Source organism: Acomys minous (assembly GCF_964271855.1).
Source record: "Acomys minous genome assembly, chromosome: 6".
Lineage (NCBI taxonomy): Eukaryota > Metazoa > Chordata > Mammalia > Rodentia > Muridae > Acomys > Acomys minous.
In genome coordinates, this window is record NC_140487.1 from 82,624,622 (window position 1) to 82,646,629 (window position 22,008).

General features: G+C 44.6%; 1 protein-coding gene across 3 annotated transcripts in view; it reads right to left on the reverse strand.

Moving 5' to 3' along the window:
* SLC35D1 (solute carrier family 35 member D1) overlaps positions 1-12,087 on the reverse strand; it is a 45,498-nt gene extending 33,411 nt beyond the window's left edge. The window contains exons 1-9 of one of the 3 annotated variants that reach the window (XM_084785982.1): positions 11,869-12,087; positions 11,502-11,811; positions 10,878-10,911; positions 10,688-10,774; positions 10,062-10,129; positions 7,958-8,029; positions 6,937-7,005; positions 3,936-4,038; positions 550-642 (exon numbers count right to left, since the gene is read on the reverse strand). In XM_084785982.1, the coding sequence (XP_084642108.1) occupies positions 550-642; positions 3,936-4,038; positions 6,937-7,005; positions 7,958-8,029; positions 10,062-10,129; positions 10,688-10,774; positions 10,878-10,911; positions 11,502-11,704 (729 nt within the window). In that variant the 5' untranslated portion in view covers positions 11,705-11,811; positions 11,869-12,087. Of the gene's footprint in view, positions 1-549; positions 643-3,935; positions 4,039-6,936; positions 7,006-7,957; positions 8,030-10,061; positions 10,130-10,687; positions 10,775-10,877; positions 10,912-11,501 lie in introns of all 3 variants that reach the window. The other 2 variants (XM_084785981.1, XM_084785980.1) reach the window with 2 other exon arrangements.
* Positions 12,088-22,008: the final 9,921 nt, after the last annotated feature.

Below are 22,008 nucleotides of genomic sequence, written 5' to 3' on the forward strand. Positions count from 1 at the left end.
GGAGAGGAGAGGAGGAGGCTGTGCCATCATGGGTTAGGTGGAGGAGAAGCACATGGCTGGCGTGGATGGAGGATTTGGTTCAGATGAAGACCATTAACAAGTATTTGGGATTATGGATGGGAGGTAGCTTGATAGAAATTGTTAGAAGCAGATGACATGAGACTGGAACAGGGATTCCATTCTTACCCCACTATCGGAAGTAGCTTAGGGGATTAATATCTGCCCTGCCCCAGGTTAAGTAAAGCTATTTTAAAATATAACTGGTGTCTGTGTCTTGATTGATTGCTAGCAGGTTAGAAAATACTGCCATAATAATAATTATAGGCCTAATTATAAACATTACTAACTGGTAAAATAACTGCAACCCACTTTAATATTTAAAATGCTTATGCCAAGAAGGCGGGTTAGCGTTGACATCAGCAGGCTAAAGACCTAAAGAGCAAATTCTCAAATTGTGGTCACTTAATAAGCACACCTCTGCCTAACAACTCAAAAGTCTATGTTTTGGTCATAAACAGTGAGCAAATAACCTGCAATTACAAATCGTACCTTTTGTGCCTCTCCTGTGAAATACGCAATGGCCAGGGTGGGCAGAATCATCAACAGTGCATTGTAATAGAGCAGACCATACTTTCCCAGCTCCTAGGGAGAAAACAGTTGGGTATTACAGTCAGTTCCTGCAGATAGGTCTACTTAAATGTAAAGAGATTACTATTTCAGTTACATATGTCCATTGTGTTGGATGCCTTTAAGGTTAAAAAGTGTCTTAATTTGAATAATCGCGTTCAAGTCTGAAATGCAGGCTCCAGTCTTTACGTCATAGGGCACAAGCTGACTAGTGGCCCATGATTATAAGCAGCCCTGATGCTGGGCATGCTGGTGCACACCCGTAACCCCAGCACTCAGGGAGGCAGAGGCAAGCAGATCTCTGTGAGTTCTAGGCCAGCCTGGTCCACAAAGTGAGTCCAGGATATCCAAGGCTACACAGAGAAACCTTGTTTCAGGGCGGAAAAAAAAAGGGGGGGTGGGGGGGAGTGGTCCCAAAGTTACAGTCCTGATTTACTAAAACCATCTCAGTGTGGTCATACTGGCCCTAGGTTAAACCAATCATGGCTGAGTTAAGACTGTAAGTACCAATGGAAAGGTGTGCCTCTTCATCCAGTACCAGGAAAGATCAACAGTGAGACCATATGACCCTTAGCAACAGGTGCCCATGACTCAAAGCACGAACTAGCCTGGAGCAGAGACTGCGCAGGATGCACAGCCACAGATACCATCCACATAGATGACAAGTGACAAGAACGTCCACACTCTTGTCTTCTCCCTTAACATTCTAGTGACTTTAAATGTCATTCTCCCTTATGATTCTACAGGTTGATTTAAAACCACCACTCACTACATAGCACGGGCTGGACTTGAACTCACAATCATCTTGGCTCAGCCTCCTGAGTGCTGGAATTACAGGCACCACCCAGATTCATTTATTTGCTCATCTCATTGATTGATTGATTGATTAAGGCAGATTCTCATATGTCTCAGGCTAGTTTCAAACTCACTAAATAGCTAAGGATGACGTTACTTCTGATCCTTTCGCCTCCAGCTCTAGAGTTCTGGGTCTCAGCTGACTCACGTGGTACTGGAGACTGAGCCAAGGCTTTCATGCATGTTTGGCAAGCACTACACCAACCAAGCTACATTGGGGCATGATAGCACATGCCTTTGATTCCAGCACTCAGGGAGGCTGAGACAAACAGATCTCTGTGAGTTCAAAGCCAGACTGTTCTACATAGCAAGTTCCAGACCAGCCAGGGCTGCATAGTGAGACTAAGTCTCAAAATTATTTTTTTAAAGGGTTTTTGAGACAGGGTTTCTCTGTGGAACAGCCCTGGCTGTCCTAGACTCGATTTGTAGACTAGACTGGCCTTGAACTCACAGAGATCCACCTGATTCTATCTCACCGAATGCTAGGAGTGTGTGTGCACCACCACGCCCAGCTTCAAATTTAATTAATTAATTTTTAAAAACCATCTCTAAAGAAATCAACTTAGCTATACCCCAGACCCATAAATAAGTTTTAGAGTATTAATACAAGTAAGTCACAAGCTGTTTCCAACTATGGAACTGAAGAGCTCTCTTCTAAGGCTAAAATATTGAAACTTTTATTTTCTTTCTATATTTTGGGATATATTCTAGACAGTGCTGTCCAAAATAGTAGTCATTCGCCATATGTAGCTAATTCAATTATAATTACACAAAGCCACTAACTGAGCTTCTCAGATACACCAGTCACATTTCCCATTCCTAGAAGCCATGTCTGTAGTGACAGCAGAGGCAATGTCCATCCCACAGAAGCCTCTGTGCGGCCGTCTGCTTCAGAGATTTGAGGCTGCGGGCTTAGTGCAGAGCTGGCCTTAGTATCTCCTTTGTGAAACAGCAGAAGAGCTAAAGGTAAAGTCACTGTAATGCCAAACTGCTAGCCTCTTTCCTCTTTTTAAAAAGGATTTAAAAAATAAATGTCACTAGTATCTTCAATTAAATTGCAATCATCAGCCAGACACAGTGGCACACGCCTGTAATCCAGAGATTACACCCAGAGAGACAGAGGCAGGTGGATTTCTATAAGTTTGAGGGCAGCCTGGTCTATAAAGCAAGTCCAGGACAGCCAAGGCTATCCAGAGAAACTCTGTCTCCAAAAACAAAACAAAAAATATAATCATCACACAGACATCAAAGAGAGTAAGTGAAGGAGGAATAGCAGGCATTGTAAAGAAAGTGTTAGCAACAACTTCATATTATCCTCGGTGGAGGAAAAGCATCTCTAAGAATAAGGAAAACCTGCACAGATCACCACACAGCCACATGGTCTATACTCTTCTTTTTTGGGGGATGAGGCAAAGTCCTGGCCAACAGGAAAGATCCTCAAAATGACATCTCCCAGGATCTACTGGGATCACCACCCTTGAATGGGACATTTATTCTTACTTGTCATCTGAGCTCAAAATGTACTTGAAGTGCTTTCAGAAATACTCTACACAACATGAAGCACACAAGGAACCAAGTGGGTGAGAAGAGCAGGAATACACGTCGGCTACCAGAGTCGGTTATGAGAGAAACACATATCAAGTGCTCAGGAAAACGATGGTGACATCTGAGATGAATATCGGTGTGAGTCCTTGCAAGGCCCACTAGGAAACTTAGGACAGCCCCCTCATGAAGAGCTCCATGACAGAGAAAGCTGAAACCCAGATAGCTGTTTTCTGACTGAACTGAACCCTAAAATGCAGCAAACAAAACAGGGCTCAAATACTCCATTTCTGAGGGTCTCAGTTGATGTAACTCACAATTAAGTGTGTCTATATGTAGAGTAGGTAGTGAGCAAGCAGACAGTATGGTGGAAAGCACTTGTGTGCACACTTCCAATGGGAAGCACAAAGCTGAGTACAGAGCTAAGGTCCGGGGCCAGGAATGCAGCGCTCTCTGAGGGCAAGCCCCATGCGTACTCCCTAGCATTCACAGGCACCCTGGTTCCCATCCTCCTCCAGCACTCACTTCCCCTCACAGCTGCACAAACAAGTTCCTCACCAAGTCTTCTAGAATAAAATGGCAATCATGAAGACATTTTCCTCTGAACATTTCTTAAGAGAAATTTCATCATCCTTTTTTTTTTTTTTTTTTGAGATAGCATTTTACTCTAAAGCCCAGGCAGGCTTTGAACATGAGGCTATCCTCCTGCCTTACCTGGGAGCTGAGATTACAGGCATGAGCCACAGTGCCTTGCAAACATAAATTTATTGTCAGCATGGACACGTATACACATTTCCTTCAGAGAGCTCCTATGTACTTCCCCACCCCACCCCCCCAGGTAGGTTTCTTTATCCCACACGTCTCCCGCCGTCCGTTAGCTTCCGACGAGGAAGTTGTAGAGTGCTACTTACTTTCGAGTCTAACTTCTGTTTCACGTATGCACCATTGGCTGCTGTCAGAACATCGTTGATCAAAATAAAGACATATCCTTCCAGATCAAATGCCAAGTCAGAGCTGCAGGACATAAGCAGCACGGTAAGATAACCTTAAGAATATGCAGTGGATTTTAAACAGGTCTGGGCTAAAGTACTTGCAGGAACATGTTCTTGCCCAGGTAGGCTCTTATGCATTTTATCAGCTACCAGCAACTCCTGAGACCTGGCCACGTTTGGCACTTTTATGAGAAACATCTGTGCTTATACATGTTGCCACAAAGAGTCAGGCATGCAGCCCAACATCATGGCACACATCTGTCACAGCAGCTCTTAGGAGGCAGAAGCAGAGGGTTAGTGACCTAAGGCAGTAGGGCTATAGGTCAAGCTCTGGGACAGCTTGGACTACACCACTGAGACTCTCCCTCAAAACAACCCTAACGCACATGCACAAAATAACTACTTCGGTTCACTGTACACTGCTCTGAAGTGGACATCAGATAACAAGTAGCCAGGTTAACGGCTGACATCTGTGACAGCAAAAGCCCTTGGTCTCCAAAGGAAGGAAGCCAAAGGATGAGGCTATGGATAAGTTGGGTTTCTTCTTCTTCTTCTTCTTCTTCTTCTTCTTCTTCTTCTTCTTCTTCTTCTTCTTCTTCTTCTTCTTCTTCTTCAAAGATTCACATAAAAGATAGGACTAACTTGTCACAGGGTGGAATTTCTGAATCATGGATGACAGTTCTGATACCAAACCACAAGAGTGTATATATAGGCAAGAACTAGGAACTTAAGAAGTTAAATAATTGCTCAACGAAGTGACAAGGTACAACCAGTGGGATCAAGAAAACAAAGTTCCTACAACGTAGTAGCCTTATTACCAAAGAATACACCAAATAAAAAACATGAATGAAAACTTGACAGAATATACCTACAGTGTATACTGACACCCTCTGCAAAGACAATACATTCCCGTGTCTCAAGTAGTAAAGGAAGCCTTCCAGGCCACGGCAAGTTCAGGCGATGCCAGAGGGAGATGCAAGGAGGCCCTGCTGTTTAGTACAATTTTGGTTCTCACTGGCATCGAGGAAATACTTTAAAACACACAGATTTTAGGATGACATGTCTAAGAAGAAAGGTAGGTGGCTAATACTGAATTATTCTCAAAGGAGGCAAGGCAACATAAAGGGAAAAGCAGTCAGCTACATAGCCAAATTCCAGTACCCAGTGATGCTGCCTCCCCTCGCCCTCAGAATGGAATTTTGGGGTAAAGCAGGATGGCTCATTGGTACAGGCACTTGCCACCCAGCCTGATAATCTGAGTCCTGTTCCAAGGACCCACATGGTGAAAGGAGCAAACAGACTGCCACGAGTTGTCCTCTGACCTCCATTCATGCAGCCTATGGCACACAGGCGCACACACAATAAATAAATGCAACAATATTTTTTTAAATAATAAAAATTCACTTGGCTATTTAATGTAAAATAGATTTGATGTGCACATCCCCACTATATACCCTTATACCAAAGGTATAATTAATGGGCCAAATAAGTATAGTGGTTCCCAAAGGAAAATAGGTCTTCAGCTTTAGCAAATATATCTGGAAGGCTTCTAGAAAGCCATTCAACTTCCAGTCTTTGGGCATATGTTTTCCCATGCCTGCCTGCCTGCCTTCCCCTCTTCCTGTCTACATGTGTATAAAATATGTAATAATCAAGTTGGGGTAATGGTATTTTTCTCCCCTTAAAGTTGTATCATTGCTCTGTGTCTTCCTCCATATGGGAAAAGCTTCAGCAATCTAATAGAGTAACCATGTTGTGACATTTATGTGTCCTAAAAAAGCCCAAGTGGCCGGGCGGTGGTGGCTCTCGCCTTTAATCCCAGCACTCGGGAGGCAGAGGCAGGTGGACCGCTGTGAGTTTGAGGCCAGCCTGGTCTACAAAGCAAGTCCAGGACAGCCAAGGCTACACAGAGAAACCCTGTCTCAAAAACAAAAACAAACAAACAAACAAAAACAAACAAACAAACAAAAGAAAGCCCAAGTGAAGCTATGCTTCTATTTTTTTTCACAAGGGAAAAAGATTCATTGCCATTCTCCTCGTCCCACACGTGGGCTGCCACTACTTTCTCAATGGCATGCAAAGTGAAAGAATTAACAATGTTATAAAATCACAGGCCCGAATGGGGAAATAGAAAGATCCAGAGGGTCCTAGAAACCTACAAGAAATCCATTAAGGCTGGCAGAGCTGGACCCAGGTGGGTCAGCTCAAACTACGGTACCAACCAAAGGCAACGCACGCAGAACCCCTGTCCAGATCTAGCCAATGGACAGCACATTCTCCACAATTGTGTAGAGAGCAGGGACTGACTCGGACATGAACTCTGGGGTCCCCTATTAGACCACTTCCCCTTGGTGGGGAGGCTTGGTGATACTCAGAGGAAGAGTGGGCAGGCTACCAGGAAGAGACCTGATAGTCTGTTATCTTATAGTGGGGGAACAAGGTCCCCTTCTGTCAAAGGGGATAACAAATAAGATGTAATCTGAATAAATTACTTAAATAGAAAAAAAAAATCATAGACCTGGTTTCTAACCCTGCTGCTTACTAGTTCTAACCCTTGAGACTTAGATAAGGTTGGGTTTCGTCAACTATCAAACAGGAAAATCAAAGCCCTCAGAACTGAAAAGGATATATATAGATATATAGATGTGTGTGTGTGTGTGTGTGTGTGTGTGTGTGTGTGTGTGAATGCTGAATATACCATGCAGATGTGGTATGTGGTCAGCAAGCAGAAGACAATATCATATCCTAAATTACATAAATTGACTTTAGGAATCCCCCAATCTACATTTCACTGGCTTTGATCTAATATGGCCCAAAAGATTTAACGTTTGAAGTCTTTTCAGTAGTTTTCAAATGCTCAAGATTTAGTATTAATAACTATTGATAATTAAAACACGGACTCTATAGGCCCACATCTTACCTGGCAGCTACAAAGGCTCCAATAATCATTGCAAATACAGTCATCTTAATACCCCAGGAGAAAGTCTTCCTGCAAAATAATTTAAAACATACACACACATGACTTTATCCATGTAAACTCATTTTCTATCAATGACAAAAGAATAGAATGTTTTCTCTAAAAAAGACAACATGTCACATTTCAAATATTTTCAAGGGGCTGGAGAGATAGCTCAGTGGTTAAGAGCACTGGCTGCTCCTCCAGAGGTCCTGAGTTCAATTCCCAGCAACCACATGGTGGCTCACAATTATCTATAGTGAGATCTGGTGCCCTCCTCTGGTGTGCAGACATACATGAAGGCAGAACACTGTATATATAATAAATAAATAAATATCAAATATTTCCAAGGGTCTAGATATTTAAAAGATGGAGTAAAAACACCTTTCATTACAGAAATAACTATATCCATTTTTCTCTTATTCTTATCATTTGTTTATTATTACTGAGTTGGAATTTTTATGTCAAGATTAATTAAGCAGAAAAAGGTCATACATGTTTGCAGTAAAAGTAGGCAAGAAATGAACACTATTTAAAGCCTACATCTGGGACTGTGGCCTGGCTTTGCCCAGCCGTAGCAATAGGCACAAGGACTCCAGACGGCACATCTAATGCTCAAGATATGTCCTAACTGTGGTCTGGAGCCTTCCCAATTACACTGTTCTGATAGCAAGGCAACCAGCCTGCTTAAGCTTTTCAAAGCTTAAAAGTAGAAGAGAGACAGATAAATTAATAGCTCACATATGTTGGGTATCTTTTCAAGGTGTTTACGGAGTATACGGAGCCAGAGAGACAGCTCATGCATTGGATTCCCAGCACCCACATCAGCCTACTCACAACTGCCTGTAACTTCGGCTATGGGGAAATCCTACACTTTCTTCTGGCCTCAGACAACACTCACAGGGCATACACCCACCCAAACACATGCACGTCAACAATGTTATCGGTCGTATAAACAAGGACTATCTATGACAGTACCACTCACTTGAGTAGAGCTCCTTCAGCAAACATTGTAAACAGAATAGAGAACCTTCTCAGAACTGTAAACATGGGCAAGCTGCAAGAGAAAAACAGGTAGGCAAAATAAAGCTCAGAAGCATGTCACTGTAAGGAAAGACTCTCGGATGGGCAGTTTTAAACAATGCCAATCTCTTTCTGACTGCAAGCAAGTTCCACACTGATTAACCTTACTTCCCTGGAGAAACACCTTTTTTATTTAAAAGCCTTTAAAACATTAACTACAACATGGTCAACCCCTATCTACTACCACAGGCTAATGACATATGCTTTTAGGGTTCACTCTGATAATTATGCAAATTTCCTGACAATAGCCACCTAAGTCTCTTTCTTTCTTCTTCATGGGACTGACTTCCCTTCTTAGCCTCTAGGCCACTAAAACGATGCCCGTGAGAATCTTGCCCATGACGTGCTGTGTTATGGATGTTCCTCTAAACTCCTGGCACAGTATGCTCCCACTGCTCAAACATCCGTCCTCTTACAACGTAAGAATTTCTGAATGTATCTCACTCTAAAATGCTTTCTACTTGTCTGGGCAACCAGAGGCAGAGTGTGAACGCATGGATGGATGACAATGGACAGCAAATTTTATATGCGCAGCGCTGTGCAGCAGGCCTGTGTCGCCTTCCAAGTGCATAATGAGATGGCAAAGGGTTCTCTCCCTGTGACAAATCTGACTTCCTAGGAACTCTCCTGAGAGATACTGTGGCCATTCTGTCCGGGTTCTTGCTTTAAGAAAAAAAAAAAAAAGTCAAAGGCTGGAGAGATGGCTCAGAGGTTAAGAGCACTGACTGCTCTTCCAGAGGTCCTGAGCTCAATTCCCAGCAACCACTTGGTAGCTCACAACTATCGAAAATGAGATCGATTCCCTCTTCTGGCCTTCAGGCATATAAACAGGCATAACACGGTAAACATAATAAATAAGTATTTTTTTTAAAGAAAATAATCAAATAGCAGAAAAAAAAAAGAGAAAACAAAAACTTCTTTGCCTCGGATCCTCACAGATCTCCATACTATGATTTTTAAACATTTTATTTCTAATTTTACATGCACATGTGTTGGTATGTACATGCTAGTGAAGGTGTCTGAAGAGGCCAGAAAAGAGTGTTGGATCTCCAGTGAGCTGCCTGATCCGAATGCTAAGAAATGAACCTAGGTCCTCTGGAAGAGCAGACAGTGCTCTTAACTGCTGAGCCATCTCTCCAGCCCTGTCCTTAATACTGCTTATAATCATTTAATATGCCAGGGCTCCAGTCAGCTCATGGAACTTTCAGCTAAACTATTTTCCCTGTGCATGTACCGCACATGCAACACCGCAAAGTCAGAAGCCAAGAACTAGGAGGTCAAAGGGTCATGTGTAGCATCGCCATGGAGTAGAGCCATTGCTTCTTTCTGAGGGGAACGGCTCTCCAGTTACCCCGTCACGGTTGACATGGTAATCGTGTTTATGTCAAGATTCCATCTGACTTTAACCATGTCATGTTAAAAGAAAGCCCGTGGAAAAGGAAGCATCTGATTTGCTGTATGGAATACACTTAAAATAGAGTTTTTTATGAACTATAGTATAGAAGCAAAATCCTAAACCAGACACAAGGGCAGCATTCTGGAGGCAGAGGCAAGAGGGGTGTCACAAATTCAAGGCCAGTCTGGGTTACATGGTGTATTCCAAGTCATCTGTGGCTATATATATATATATATATATATATATATATATATATATATATATATATATATATATTAAAATCCTATAAACCTGCCACAAATCTTTCTCCATGTCAGGCCCGCAAAAATAATAAAAGTCTGCTGCACCACTGACAATATTTGAATACTTCTAACATAAAAGTAAGAAGGGAAACAAAACAAAATCCAACCCTTAACTTCAAATAAACAACTTTTAAACCAAAACTATGAGTTCAGTCTTCATCATTTGATAGTGGAAGCTTCCTGGTGTTTTTATGTCACTTCCTCCCCAGCCCACCTCCCACCAGAAAAAAAAAAGATGCATTAATATGACATTTGTGTCTAAGAGCATATTATTTTAACCCCACTAGAAAAAATAAAGGTATCCATACTTCAGTTTCTTTGTGCTGAACAGTCCAGTGATTTGGTTCCCAAAATATAGTAGAGGTAGTGGAAACGTCTGGAAAAACGGAAAGGGTAACGCATCTCAATAATGAGGCCATTGACAACAAAGTCCTTTCAAACAGAAACAGTTCTGTTTATATAGTCAAATTCTTTCCACTTGAAACATAAGAGTAAGTCTAAGAAACAGTGTTGCTCCCTATGAAACACCCAAACAACACTTTCCCTCCATACACAGCACTTCTGGCAGGAAGACGGGGTGGCAGAAGAAAAGGCACTGAAGCATAGAGAATGTGAAAATACTCCCATTCCCCCCCCCCAAAAAAAAACACAGAGTAATGAAAGCGGAATTTCGCAACTAAGGTGTGTAGATCTGTTACCAGAAACTCCTTAATCAAAACAGAAGGATTTTCTCGCTTCATTTTCATTAGATGTTAGCCCTTCTCTTGAATGCTCTCTTAACCTGTATGCTTTAGCTTTACTATATGCACTTTTGGCTAGAGTTAAGGCTAGACTGGATTTTTAAATATGCAAGGCGCTGATATTTTTTTTTCCCCTTCAGCCATAGAATGGCTCCTTTTTATAAAATAAAGCATCCCTTCTTTCTCGCTTTTACCTTTCGAGGTACATTTCTGTCAAAGTCAGGAAACTTGACTACTCTGAGTGTCTTTCCCACCCAGAGAACTGCTACGGTGGCCACCATCTGCAAACAGAGAGCACACACAGATGCACTGTTCTGCATAGAAAGACACACACACAGAAGTTCTGACAACACTGACCACGGAATGCCCAAGATTCCAACTAACCTGGCCAAGTCCAACACATAGCGAGGACGGAAATCTACAAAAAGAAAAAACGGTAAAGAAAAGGCGAGGGGTTAAAAAACGGCCAAAAAGCCCTCACAGCACAATGAATTCAACTTCCACACTGACAATCTTAAAATGCATTCTGATTCAAGCCACAGCAATGCCTGCCCTTCATTCACCCCCCAACCTCCCAAAACATCTTAAGATTTTGTAGCCTAGGGCGACCACTTGTCTCGTCTTGTCCAGGTTTACAATTTCCCTCCGCTTCCTACAACGGATTTTTCCAGAAAGTTAAGGCAGTGATGTCGTCAACGGTTTTTAAATCTTTTAAATTAATCTAGGGGAAACGCACACACACACACACACACACACACACACACACAAACTTCTGTCCCACAGTCCCACTGACAGCAGGGTGGTGCGTTGGGTGTGCGGCCGCGCTGGTCCCCCGGATGTCAGCCGCACGGGTCCCTCGTCCCTGGGCACGACCCTTACTGTGTCCCCCCAGCAGCCCGCCGCCGGGGCGAAAGGGGAGCGCGGCCCAGGGACATCCCCGGGTGGGCTCGAACCCCCGTCCCCAGCCCATCCGCCGCGCCTCAGCCCCCGCCCGCCAGCCCCGGCCACCTGTAGTTGGTGAGCACGCTCTTGTTGACCACTACGATGAGGAAGGAGCTCACGCCGTAGAAAGCGGCGGCCAGCAGCTTCAGGAACACCGTCAGCGTTTCGGCCGGCGCCATCCCCAGCTCCTCCTCATCTCTGTGTGTGGAGGATTTCGCGGGGGCTTCTCCTTTAACCCGAGCATGCTGACGTCTGTGGACTTCCGCCATGGCGGCAGCGGCGGCGGCGGCGGCGGCGGCGCGGGCCTGGGAGCGAGCGGGGCGGCTGGGAGGCTGGGGTCCGGGCCTGGCGCTGCGGGGCGCGGAGGAGCGCGGGCCTCGGAGGAGGAAGAGCGCGGGCTGCGGGGCGCTGCGGGGCGCGGAGGAGCGCGGGCCTCGGAGGAGGAAGAGCGCGGGCTGCGGGGCGCGGCGGGGCGCGGGCCTCGGAGGAGCGCGGGCTGCTGCGGGTGCCGACCCTGGGCGCCGGGGCTCCGCGGCGCGGGGGCCTAGCGTGGCGGCGGAGGCTCCGGGGGCACTGGGCGGCTCGCGGCAGCGCTTCGCGGGTTGTGCTGCTGGCCACAGCTCCCCGCACCGCGGCCGCCGCCGGTCCCCGCCCAGGGGTTGGGACACTGGGGTTCACACCCTCGGGGACTTTGCCCTGGCATGGTGCCTAGTGGGGTCAGGGAAGGGCCGCGCCTGGCTCGGCGGGGCTGGGGCTGGAGAGGCGCTGGGTAGGAGGGGGGGACCCGGGAGCGGCTCCGGGAGCAGCCGGGACACCACCCGGGGACCACTGAGCCAGGGCTGGTGAGCACAATGCTGCGCCTGCGCACGAGTGAGCTCTGGTTCCTCTCTCCCCCACCCCACCTCCAACCCCCTGCGGGGAGCCCTGGATTGCTGCGGGAGCCCCTGCTGCTGACCCAGAGGTCCCTCCCTGCCCTCGACCGTGCGGCTGGCAGAGAAGGGATGCCCTGTTGCATCCTCAGTTATCTTGAATACTCTTTTTGGCCTCTTCTTGCAGAGGGTCAAAGTACACACAGAGTATCAAGTGTGGTTCAACAGTAAACAAATATTTCATTCTGCAAAGTCTGATTCTTGTCACAATTTGAACACAGAACCCTTTGCAGGTAAAGGAGGAGACTCTTTTGTTGGTGTTGGTGTTGTTTGCTTGTTGGTTGTTGTTGATATATCCAGAAAAGGCAAGGGTAGGTGTAAGGGGAAGTATTGCAGGAAGCCGCTAGTGACTGGTTTTTTAAAAAAAGCAAGGTATTTGGAACCTAAAAGGCATGGTCCACTTCTAGGATTCGTTGAAACATTCCCTGTGTCCTTGCATCTTCATCTCACGCCTCTGTTCTGTAAGGCCACCACTGTTTCCTTCGCACGGTGCCACCACACGACCTGAGAATACCTGTTTAAGGAAAGAAATGTCATTCCTATTTTTTAGAAAGTTTTTAATTATTTCCCCAAATTTTGCATCTGCTAACTTTTTTTTAACTGTGGTAAAATAATAATAATTAATAATAATAATAATAATAAGGTTATGGTTTTAATCTTTGGATCTGCAATCACCCAGATCCCTCCCCAGAACACTTAACCATCCCAGATGGAAACTCTTTTCGGAACTAAGCAATCATTTCCTATTCTACCCTCTACACCGAAACCAAGCGGCCTCTGTTGTGCACTCAGTCTCTGCGAACTTGACTATTCTGTGCACCTCATTTGTGAATATTTGCCCTTCCGTGACTGGTTTATGCCGGTTACATAACATGTTCCAGGTGTATCCACGCTGTACCACCTGTCAGAACTGGAAATGCTGGCAACCAGCATGGCGTGCTTAACTGTTGGCAACCTCTTCTGCCCACACCTTCAGATGCCCCGAGCTGTTCACACCTCTCTTTCTTTACTTACATTTTTCAATGCCCTTCTCCTGCCTCTAGAAGTATTACTTTTCCTTCTATATTTGGCCAAAACGTTACCTGTCTTGTGGGGAGCCTGTCTCCAGAGGTACCCTTCCTGCCTTCCAAAAACCTCTCCCTCCGCCCTTCCCAGCTCCTACACGGCCTTTAGAAAACGCCTTACTCTGTCCATGCTACCATACCATATTACCCGTGACTGGGCCATTAATAGAGAATAAACACACTCCTGATGCTTTTGGAGGATAAGAAATCCAAAATTAAAGCATCTGTTGAGAGCCAGCTCCCTAAGATGGTGCCTTGATCACTGCTCCTCTGAAGGTGAAAAATACTGTCCATGGGCGCAGAAGAGACGGCTGGACAGAGATTGAATGCTAAGTATTGTCTACAGCCTGGCCATATTCCTGAGGACAGAGCCTTCATGACTTAATTATCTCCTAACGGCCTGTCTTACTCATCCAGTCACATTGCCAGTTCCCACGTATGGCAGTTGCCCAAAATGAAAAGAAATGTAAAAGTATGGTACTTAGCAACACTGTTTTTCTCTGCCTAATCATATTTACAAAAATTATCAAGTATTTAGTTAGGCCTATCCCAGGCCAAGGTCTGACCTGGGTTTTCATACTACTGGTAATGACTAGGCTACAATGGGCCTTCCAGAAAAGACCGCGTCCAATGAGTCAAAACATTCTCACTTGGTACCCAGAGAGGTAAAGTGTGGCCATACTCAGGCAGGCTTTCTCTCATAAAGCATGTGTAGTTAGAATTAGGGTAATTTGGGGGTATTTCAAGTACTTGGGCCCATTTCTTAACCTCAGCAATATTAATTACAGAACTGTATATGGGATATTTGTACATTATTTGATTCAACAATCTCGAGGGTAAAATATGTGAAGGAGATATATAGGATCGTAAAGGCTACATTGGATACTTTCATTGAGATATGAATCTGCTCTATTTTGAAAGACTAATTTTTGGGTTGAGAAATTTTAGATCTTTCTGGGTAGAAAAATCTTTGTAATTATTCTTAGTTAAGATTTCTTATTATTCATGTGTGTGCATGTGTTTGTGTGCATGACCACGTGTGCAGGCACACACAGAGCTGGAGTTACAAGTAGGTGTGAGCCTCCTGGTGTGAGTCCTGGAAATCAAAATCCACTCCTCTACAAAAGCAACAAGTGCTCTTAACAGATGGCCTATCTCCCCAGCCCCAGATCTCGGCAGTTAAATCACTTTTTAAAAATGAAAACATTGCTGTCAGCCCTGCTGTTTTTCCATCAAAGAAAAAAAATAAAGATTTTTTTTAAGTGTAACTCACTTGTTTTCCCCATACTTCTTTCTTTCCCTGGCTCTTCCTATCTTTAGGCCTCTTTTATAAAAAGAAAAAAAAAAGCTTTTTTTTTTTTTTCTGTGTATGCCTGTATGTCTGTGTGCTGTGTGCCTGCCTGGTGCCTTGGGAGGCCAGAGAGAGGCACTGGATTCCCTGGGCCTGGAGTTACACATGATTGTAAGCCACCATGTGGGGTCTGGAAGTGAAACTCAGGTCCTCTTAGAAGAGCAGCAAGTGGCCCTAAGTGGGAGCTACCTCTCCAGTCCCCTTTTAGGCCTCTTTTCCATCTCACTTCTATTTACCAGTTTCTTGTTTTGCTGTGAGCTTCCATCAGTGACCTGCTGGATCAGCCTACCTTAGAGTCAGTAAACAAACGTCACCAAAGTGTGCCCTCTGAACAATGCTTTGTGGCACTTCTGTGCAATGCTTTGCACTGCTCCAGTTGGGCCAGAAGGCTAAGCTCAATGGTTCCTCATGGAGGACCTGGAAATGTACTACTGTAAGTCATACCCAGATCCCTCCTAGCAACTCCAGGAGACAGGCAGGGTGGTACAACCTAGCACCAGGAAAGCATAGGTTGAGAGGGAGTGTCAGGTGGCCCCGCCCCTAACCTGCAGTGACTGTGCAGATGTTTGGCTCAGGTCTGGCCAGCACATACTTTGAGCTCTTATTCTAGACAATGCTGGTCATAAAGCAGGACCCACTTCAACGTCACTAGATATCAATTAAAGCCACTAGACACAGATAGCCCCTGTCTGGACTATCTGGAGTCACATGCTGATGCTGGACTTACTGTTCACGCCAAAGGGTAGAGTCTCTGGACCAAGGGAACGTGCTGTCTCTAGTGTTGACACAGTGATGCATCACAGCCTACCCTTGCATTGCACTTGCTTAGTGGCCCCCTTTTTAATTCTTGCTAGCTCATTGCTGTAGAGGTATATGTATAGCTCTACCTTTTTCTCTGAGCAAAGACAATCCACAGTAAAGGTTTTCTTTAGAGTAACATGGGCAGTAAATAGGATTTGCAGTAAATATTGTCCCCTGGACTTTAAGGATACCCAAGTTTAATTCTCCCCTTTGTTGATGAAATAAAATACCTTTCTGTTCCTATTGCACCTGCATCTAATCTGGGCACTTGACGCCAAGAGGAAAAGGAGCTGTCCCTGAGCTTTAAAGATATGAAAGGCCTCCAGGTGGAAGAGCGGTGTTAGAAACAGAACAAAGCACAACAAAACATTCCCAAGCCTTAGAAACAGGAGCAGTGATTACAGCGTGTTCTTTCCATGGCGTGAACTCACTACCAGGTGAAGGCTTGACACACTAAGCTGGCAGGGATGCGCACCTTGTTCAGCTTGTAGAGAACCAGTGTTAATACAAATGGAATTCACTCATGACAGAAACACTGATTTTCCTATGTAGAAAACACAACTTCAGGGTCTCTCCTTATGGCCTTATGGGGTATTCATTCAGTTCAGCAGTTTTTGGACTATGTATGGTATAAGTCAGCCTTCATATTTTCTGGGGGTTTTGGGTTTTTTTTTTTTTTTTTTGGTTTTTTTGTTTGTTTGTTTGTTTGTTTGTTTGTTTTTCGAGACAGGGTTTCTCTGTGTAGCCTTGGCCATCCTGGACTCACTTTGTAGACCAGGCTGGCCTCGAATTCACAGCGATCCGCCTACCTCTGCCTCCCGAGTGCTGGGATAAAGGCGTGCACCACCATGCCTGGCCAGCCTTCATATTTTCTTTCAAACAAATTCCAGCATCTTATTCTTAACCTATTTAGTCAGTGGTGGGTTAAATAAAACCAAAGTGGGTTAAATAAAACCAAAGGTAGGTTTGTGTGTGTGTGTGTGTGTGTGTGAGAGAGAGAGAGAGAGAGAGAGAGAGAGAGAGAGAGAGAGAGAGAGAGAGAGAGAATCACTTTGGTTTTTCCTTTATTTAAAATAGACTTTTTCATACAATATGCTCTGATTATGATTTTTCCTCCCCCTGCTTCTCCCAGTTCCTCCCTACCTCCCTCCAGATCCACATCCAAATTCCAGCACCCACATCTGGCAGCTCACAAGCCTGTAACTCCAACTCCAAAGGATCTGACTCCCTTTTTACACCTTTGAGAGCATGCACTCACATATGGCATATATACATACACATAAATACAGATATTTTTTAAAAGGATTCTCTGTCTCTCTTTCAATGTCTCCGTCCTACCCCCTCTCTCAGTGTTGATCCTACAGCTACGCAGACCTGACAATCACTCTCTCCTCAAATTGTATGTGCAGCAGTGCTATTCAGACCTTGGGATTTGATAAGTGGTTGACATCAGCCAATAAGACAACACTATAGGGCCAAAGAGGCAGAGGAAAATGGGGCTCAGAGACTGCTAGCCGAGCTTCCTCCTTGACATGTTCCTATGGACTGGCACTACACGCTCATTAAATTTGCTTTTCCCAAATTTCCCCCTTACTGTCAGCCCTACATGTCTGTTGTGGTGGCCTAGTTGCTATCTCTGGGGCATATTAACCCATGTAGTTTCTCTGTACAGTAGCCTCAAATGACACTTTGACTATACCACCCACTTCCTGTCTAGTGTCTAGCTGATACACCAGCAAGGCCCGGAAGTGAAATGAGCTGCTTTCAGTACAGTGGCTGCACTATTCCAGATGTGCTCAGCTCTCTGCTGGTTGAGTCGTTCTGTATAGTCCTTCACGCCATGAAAAGGCCAGATTGACCGTGATTCCTAAATGCAGAGGCTGCCCAGTTCCACAAAAAGCTATACTGTCCATGAGAGGGTGTGATCACATATGTAGGAGCAGCAGAGGTGGGGGAAAAAGTCAAGAGGGAAATGCATTGCCTTGTTACCATATGTGTAGTGAGGGGAGGTTGTTAGTGACAACTGCAAAGAGTGTCCTTGTTAAAACAGTGTGCTTGTGTGAAGCATCAGAACAAAGTGCTTTTTAAAAAGTGTTCCTGCTTGGTCTAGAGAGATAGTTCCGTGATAAAGAGGACCTAGGTTCAGCTCCCGGACCCCACACGATGGTTCACAAGTTATCCCTATCTCCAGTTCCAGGCGACCCAATGCCATCTTATGATCTCTGTCTGTGGTGTACACATACACATGTATGCAAGCAAGACACTCGTGCACATAAAATAAATATTAAAAAATTAAATGTGGGCTGGAGAGATGGCTCAGAGGTTAAGAGCAATTAATTGGCTGTTCTTCCAAAGGTCCTGAGTTCAATTCCCAGCAACCACATGGTGGCTCACAACCATCTATAATGTGATCTGATGTCCTCTTCTGGCCTGCAGGTGTACATGTAAGCAGAGCACTGTATACATAAGAAATAAATAAATAATGAATGAATTAATTAAAATTTTAAAAAGAATATTTAAAAAAAATTAAATGTACCTACAAAACTATGGGCTCCAAGAAAAAGGAAAAATTAAGTGGAGACTTAACTTGCATATGCTGAGTTTGTATGCAACTGGAAGAAATGTTTTCAGGGCTGTTGCTTGCAATGTAATAAAGTCGGTGAAGCATCACCTCAGATGAAACTGATATTTTCAAAAAACGCACTCTTTATGGCTAGACACCCACACTAAATGTCTGGTGCTGTGCTTGAACAAGGATGATCCAAAGGTTTAAGGAGCTGGGGTAGATGTAGACATGGGTAAGGCTGGCATGGGATAAGGGATCTGAGTTCCATGGGAGTGTGGCTCAAAAGGTGGGGGAAGACTGATGGCTTGTGTCTGCTCTCACAGGACTTCCACACTCACATGAGCATTTCCTGCAGCTCTACAGTCAACTCACACCTAACGCTTGAACCACACACCAAGAACATTGGGGTTATGCCATACGGCATTACTGAGTGATGCCTCACACTCAGAGCCTCCACACCTGAGTGGCCATTGAAATGTCAGGTGGCAGAATCAGAACCTTTGACAAGCAGCCCTTGAAGAAAATGTATTGGAAGTGTATGTTACCATTTGTGATGAGTATTAATATTGGTTTTTGAGTGAATATATTAATATAGGTTGTTGAGCGATGACTGGGAAGTTGGGGAAACATACTCCTAAAGTGTCTGTTAGGTTGTTTGCAAAGATTATAGGAATATGGATCAGGAGATTGGGAAAACCCACCTGGACATGAGTAACACCATCCAAAACTGGGGGGGGGCCTTAGACTGAACAAGTGAAAAAAGGCAGTTCATTTGTGAACACATTTGGGAAGCTACCTGGTCAGGAATGGTTTTTTCTGTTGCTGCTGGTACATGTAAATATCACGCTCCAGATTCTTCAGCCTTTTAACCCAGAACTGTATGGATGGGACTCTGGTATGAGAAGGCCTTCAGCCTCAGGCTGGCCCTGCATCATTGATCTCTCTTAAGAAGCTTCCAGGTTTTTTGGAATGAGAAGCCACCATATTTCCTAGGTTTCCAGGCTGGGGGTGGTCACTGTGGGAATCTTCAGCCTCTGATCTTGTAAACTGTTGGATAAAACCCCTGTTCCTACAGACATCGCACTGGTTCTGTTCCCCCAAAGACCCTAGTATGAGGCCTGAGGCGGCTAGAACATACGATGAGGCAATAAGGTTGTGACAATCATAACAGCCGGAGCTGTTTGGGCAGCATGGCACAGGGTAGGTTTGGGAGGGAAATGGGGTTTGTTCTGCCACCATGTTTCCAAATGTTGGATTGCATATCTACAGAACAAGTGAGTCTATAGAATGCAGAATCTATAGAATCTATAGGCTCACCAAGGACTTCTGCATCATTTGAGTTGGGACAGAGAAAAGAATCTACTCTCTGATGCTTATAGTCTTCTAAATTTTCTATTTGTTGAATTTCATTTGCTTGTTTGCTTGTGAGACAGGTGCCATGACAGCCCAAGCTGGATTTGAACTTGTTTTATAGCCTATTGTCTCAGGCCCCTGTGCCTCCTTGCTTCCACCTCTAAGTGGATTACAGGGATGTGTGCCACCACAAACTGATTGTTTTTAGTCTTCTGTGAGATTAGTGTTATCCCAATCAAGTAATGAAGGATAAAGCGAGGCATGGTGGTGCATGCCTCTAATCCCAGAACTTGAAAAGTGGGAGGCAGGAGAATCGAGAGTTCAAGGTTACCCTCAGCTGCACAGTAAGTTCCAGGCTAGCTTGAGCTACGTGACACTGTGGCACAAGAAAAAGATGGGGGTGTGGGGGCGGGGAGACATGTAAGGAGGAAGGGAGGAAAGAAGGGAGGACGGACTTAATTACTACAATCACCAAACTTTCAGACTGAGTCTGGAGCAGGAGAGAGACCATGGATGCTACTACAACAGAGTATCTCCACAAGAAAATTATGAGGGGCTGGAGAGATGGCTCAGTGGTTAAGAGCACCGCCTGCTCTTCCAGAGGTCCTGAGTTCAATTCCCAGCAACCACATGGTGGCTCACAACCATCTATAATGTAATCTGATACCGTCTTCTGCAGATAAAGCACTCATATGCAATAAATAAATAAATAAATAAAAAAGAAAATTATGAAAGAGGACATTTTCATTACTGGTTTTTTTTTTTTCTACAATCATTGTTCATAGTCTGTTACAGTTTAAATATAAAATGTCCCCAACAGGGTCATGTTTTAAAGATTTGGTCCCTAGCCAATTTCACTGTCTTAGAAAGGAGGTTGCAGAAACTTATGAGATGAAGCCTACTTGTATAAATTAGGTCACAGAGATGGATCCTTGGGCTTCATGTTGTCCCAAACTAATACTTTTGGTTCCTCTGCCACACAGTACTGCTGCTGTGATGTGCTGCTCAAAAGTGTGGGGCAAGTGATCAACAAGCTGAAATAACCCCTCCCCCCTTCAAACTAACAATTTTGGCACAGCTGTGCCAAAGTGATTGATACATGGCTGTCTTTATCACTGTCCCCCACCCCCAAGGATTGAGGTCCTCAAGAAAATTCACTTGTTTTTAAGAAACTGTTTCAGTTGCGTCTTTTTCACTTTTCTTAGGCTGTGTTGTTTACTGTATACATGTTACCTTCGAAAGACACAAAACATACCTTATCATTACATTAATTAAACTAACCTGTGGGAAGGATTGTAAGCTTGGTCACAGGTGAAAGCAATCTTGGCGGGCTTTGTGCTTGGACACAGCACGGATACTCCCTGAGATTAACCTTGAGATAGACTGGGTGGAGCCATCCTGGGCCTGGAATTCAGGAAGCCACCTGGGGGACTGCACCTGGACTATTGTGTTTCTAATCGACCCTCGATGGGAGGAGCAGACCAGCCCTTGCGCGTGAGAGACTGGCAGGCAGAGAGGACGGCGAGAGGGGCAACAGGTTCAGACCGGGCTTGAGCCCATGTGGATAGGGAAGAGGATCAGTGAACAGGCCGGACCAGGCCAGAGACACCTAGGGACCCGTCCTGTGGAACGGATACGGGAAGGTTCACTCTTTTTTCCCTTTAACCTTTTTTCCCTCTTGTGTAAGCTAGTTGGGTTGTATAATAAAGTTTAATTATTAAAAAAAAAAACAGAGCCAACACTAACCCAAGATCATGATGTGTCAGGACGGGATGTTATTTTCTTAGGTGGTTTATGGAAACCTTGTCATGGTCCTTAGTGACCACGGAGGTGGTCAAGGTGACCAAGGTCAAGGTGGACAAGGTGAAGGTCTTGCTAGCCGTAGCTGGTGCTGTGGCAATGTTAGGAGGCATGCAGGCTGGATTTAGAAACAATTGATTTCTTTGACCATTCAGTGGCAGTACGCCAAACCAGAAAAGGCTCAGATAATTTTACCTGGCACTGTGAGCAGTGGATTTTTTTATAGGTTGAAGGCAGAAGTGAAGTAGAGAAGTCACGTGACTGGCTGCTGCTAGGCATCTGACTCTGGGGGCCATGGCATTGTGGAGCATTGTCTAATTTGGCTATTAGTTCTGTGCTTCTGATTGCTTAAAACGGCTGCTTATAACTGGCTGAAGCTTAGCCGCATTGTATTCCCCAATTAGGCTATGGCTTATTTATATATAAGCTAACCTATCATTTGTTATGTAGAAACTAAAAATCTGGAGAAAGTCTGAAGCTAACAATCTCTTCCTTGTTTAATTAAAACAAATATTCAGGGACTTGTGAGATGGCTGAACATGTAAAAGCTCTGGTCACGCAGGCCTACTTACCTGAGTCTGACCCCCCAGAATACATGTGAAAGTGGAAAGACATAACTGACTTCACAAAGTTGTCCACTGATCTCTATACATGCTTCATAGGATATACATATGACAGTGTGCACACATCTATGTACACATGTAATAAT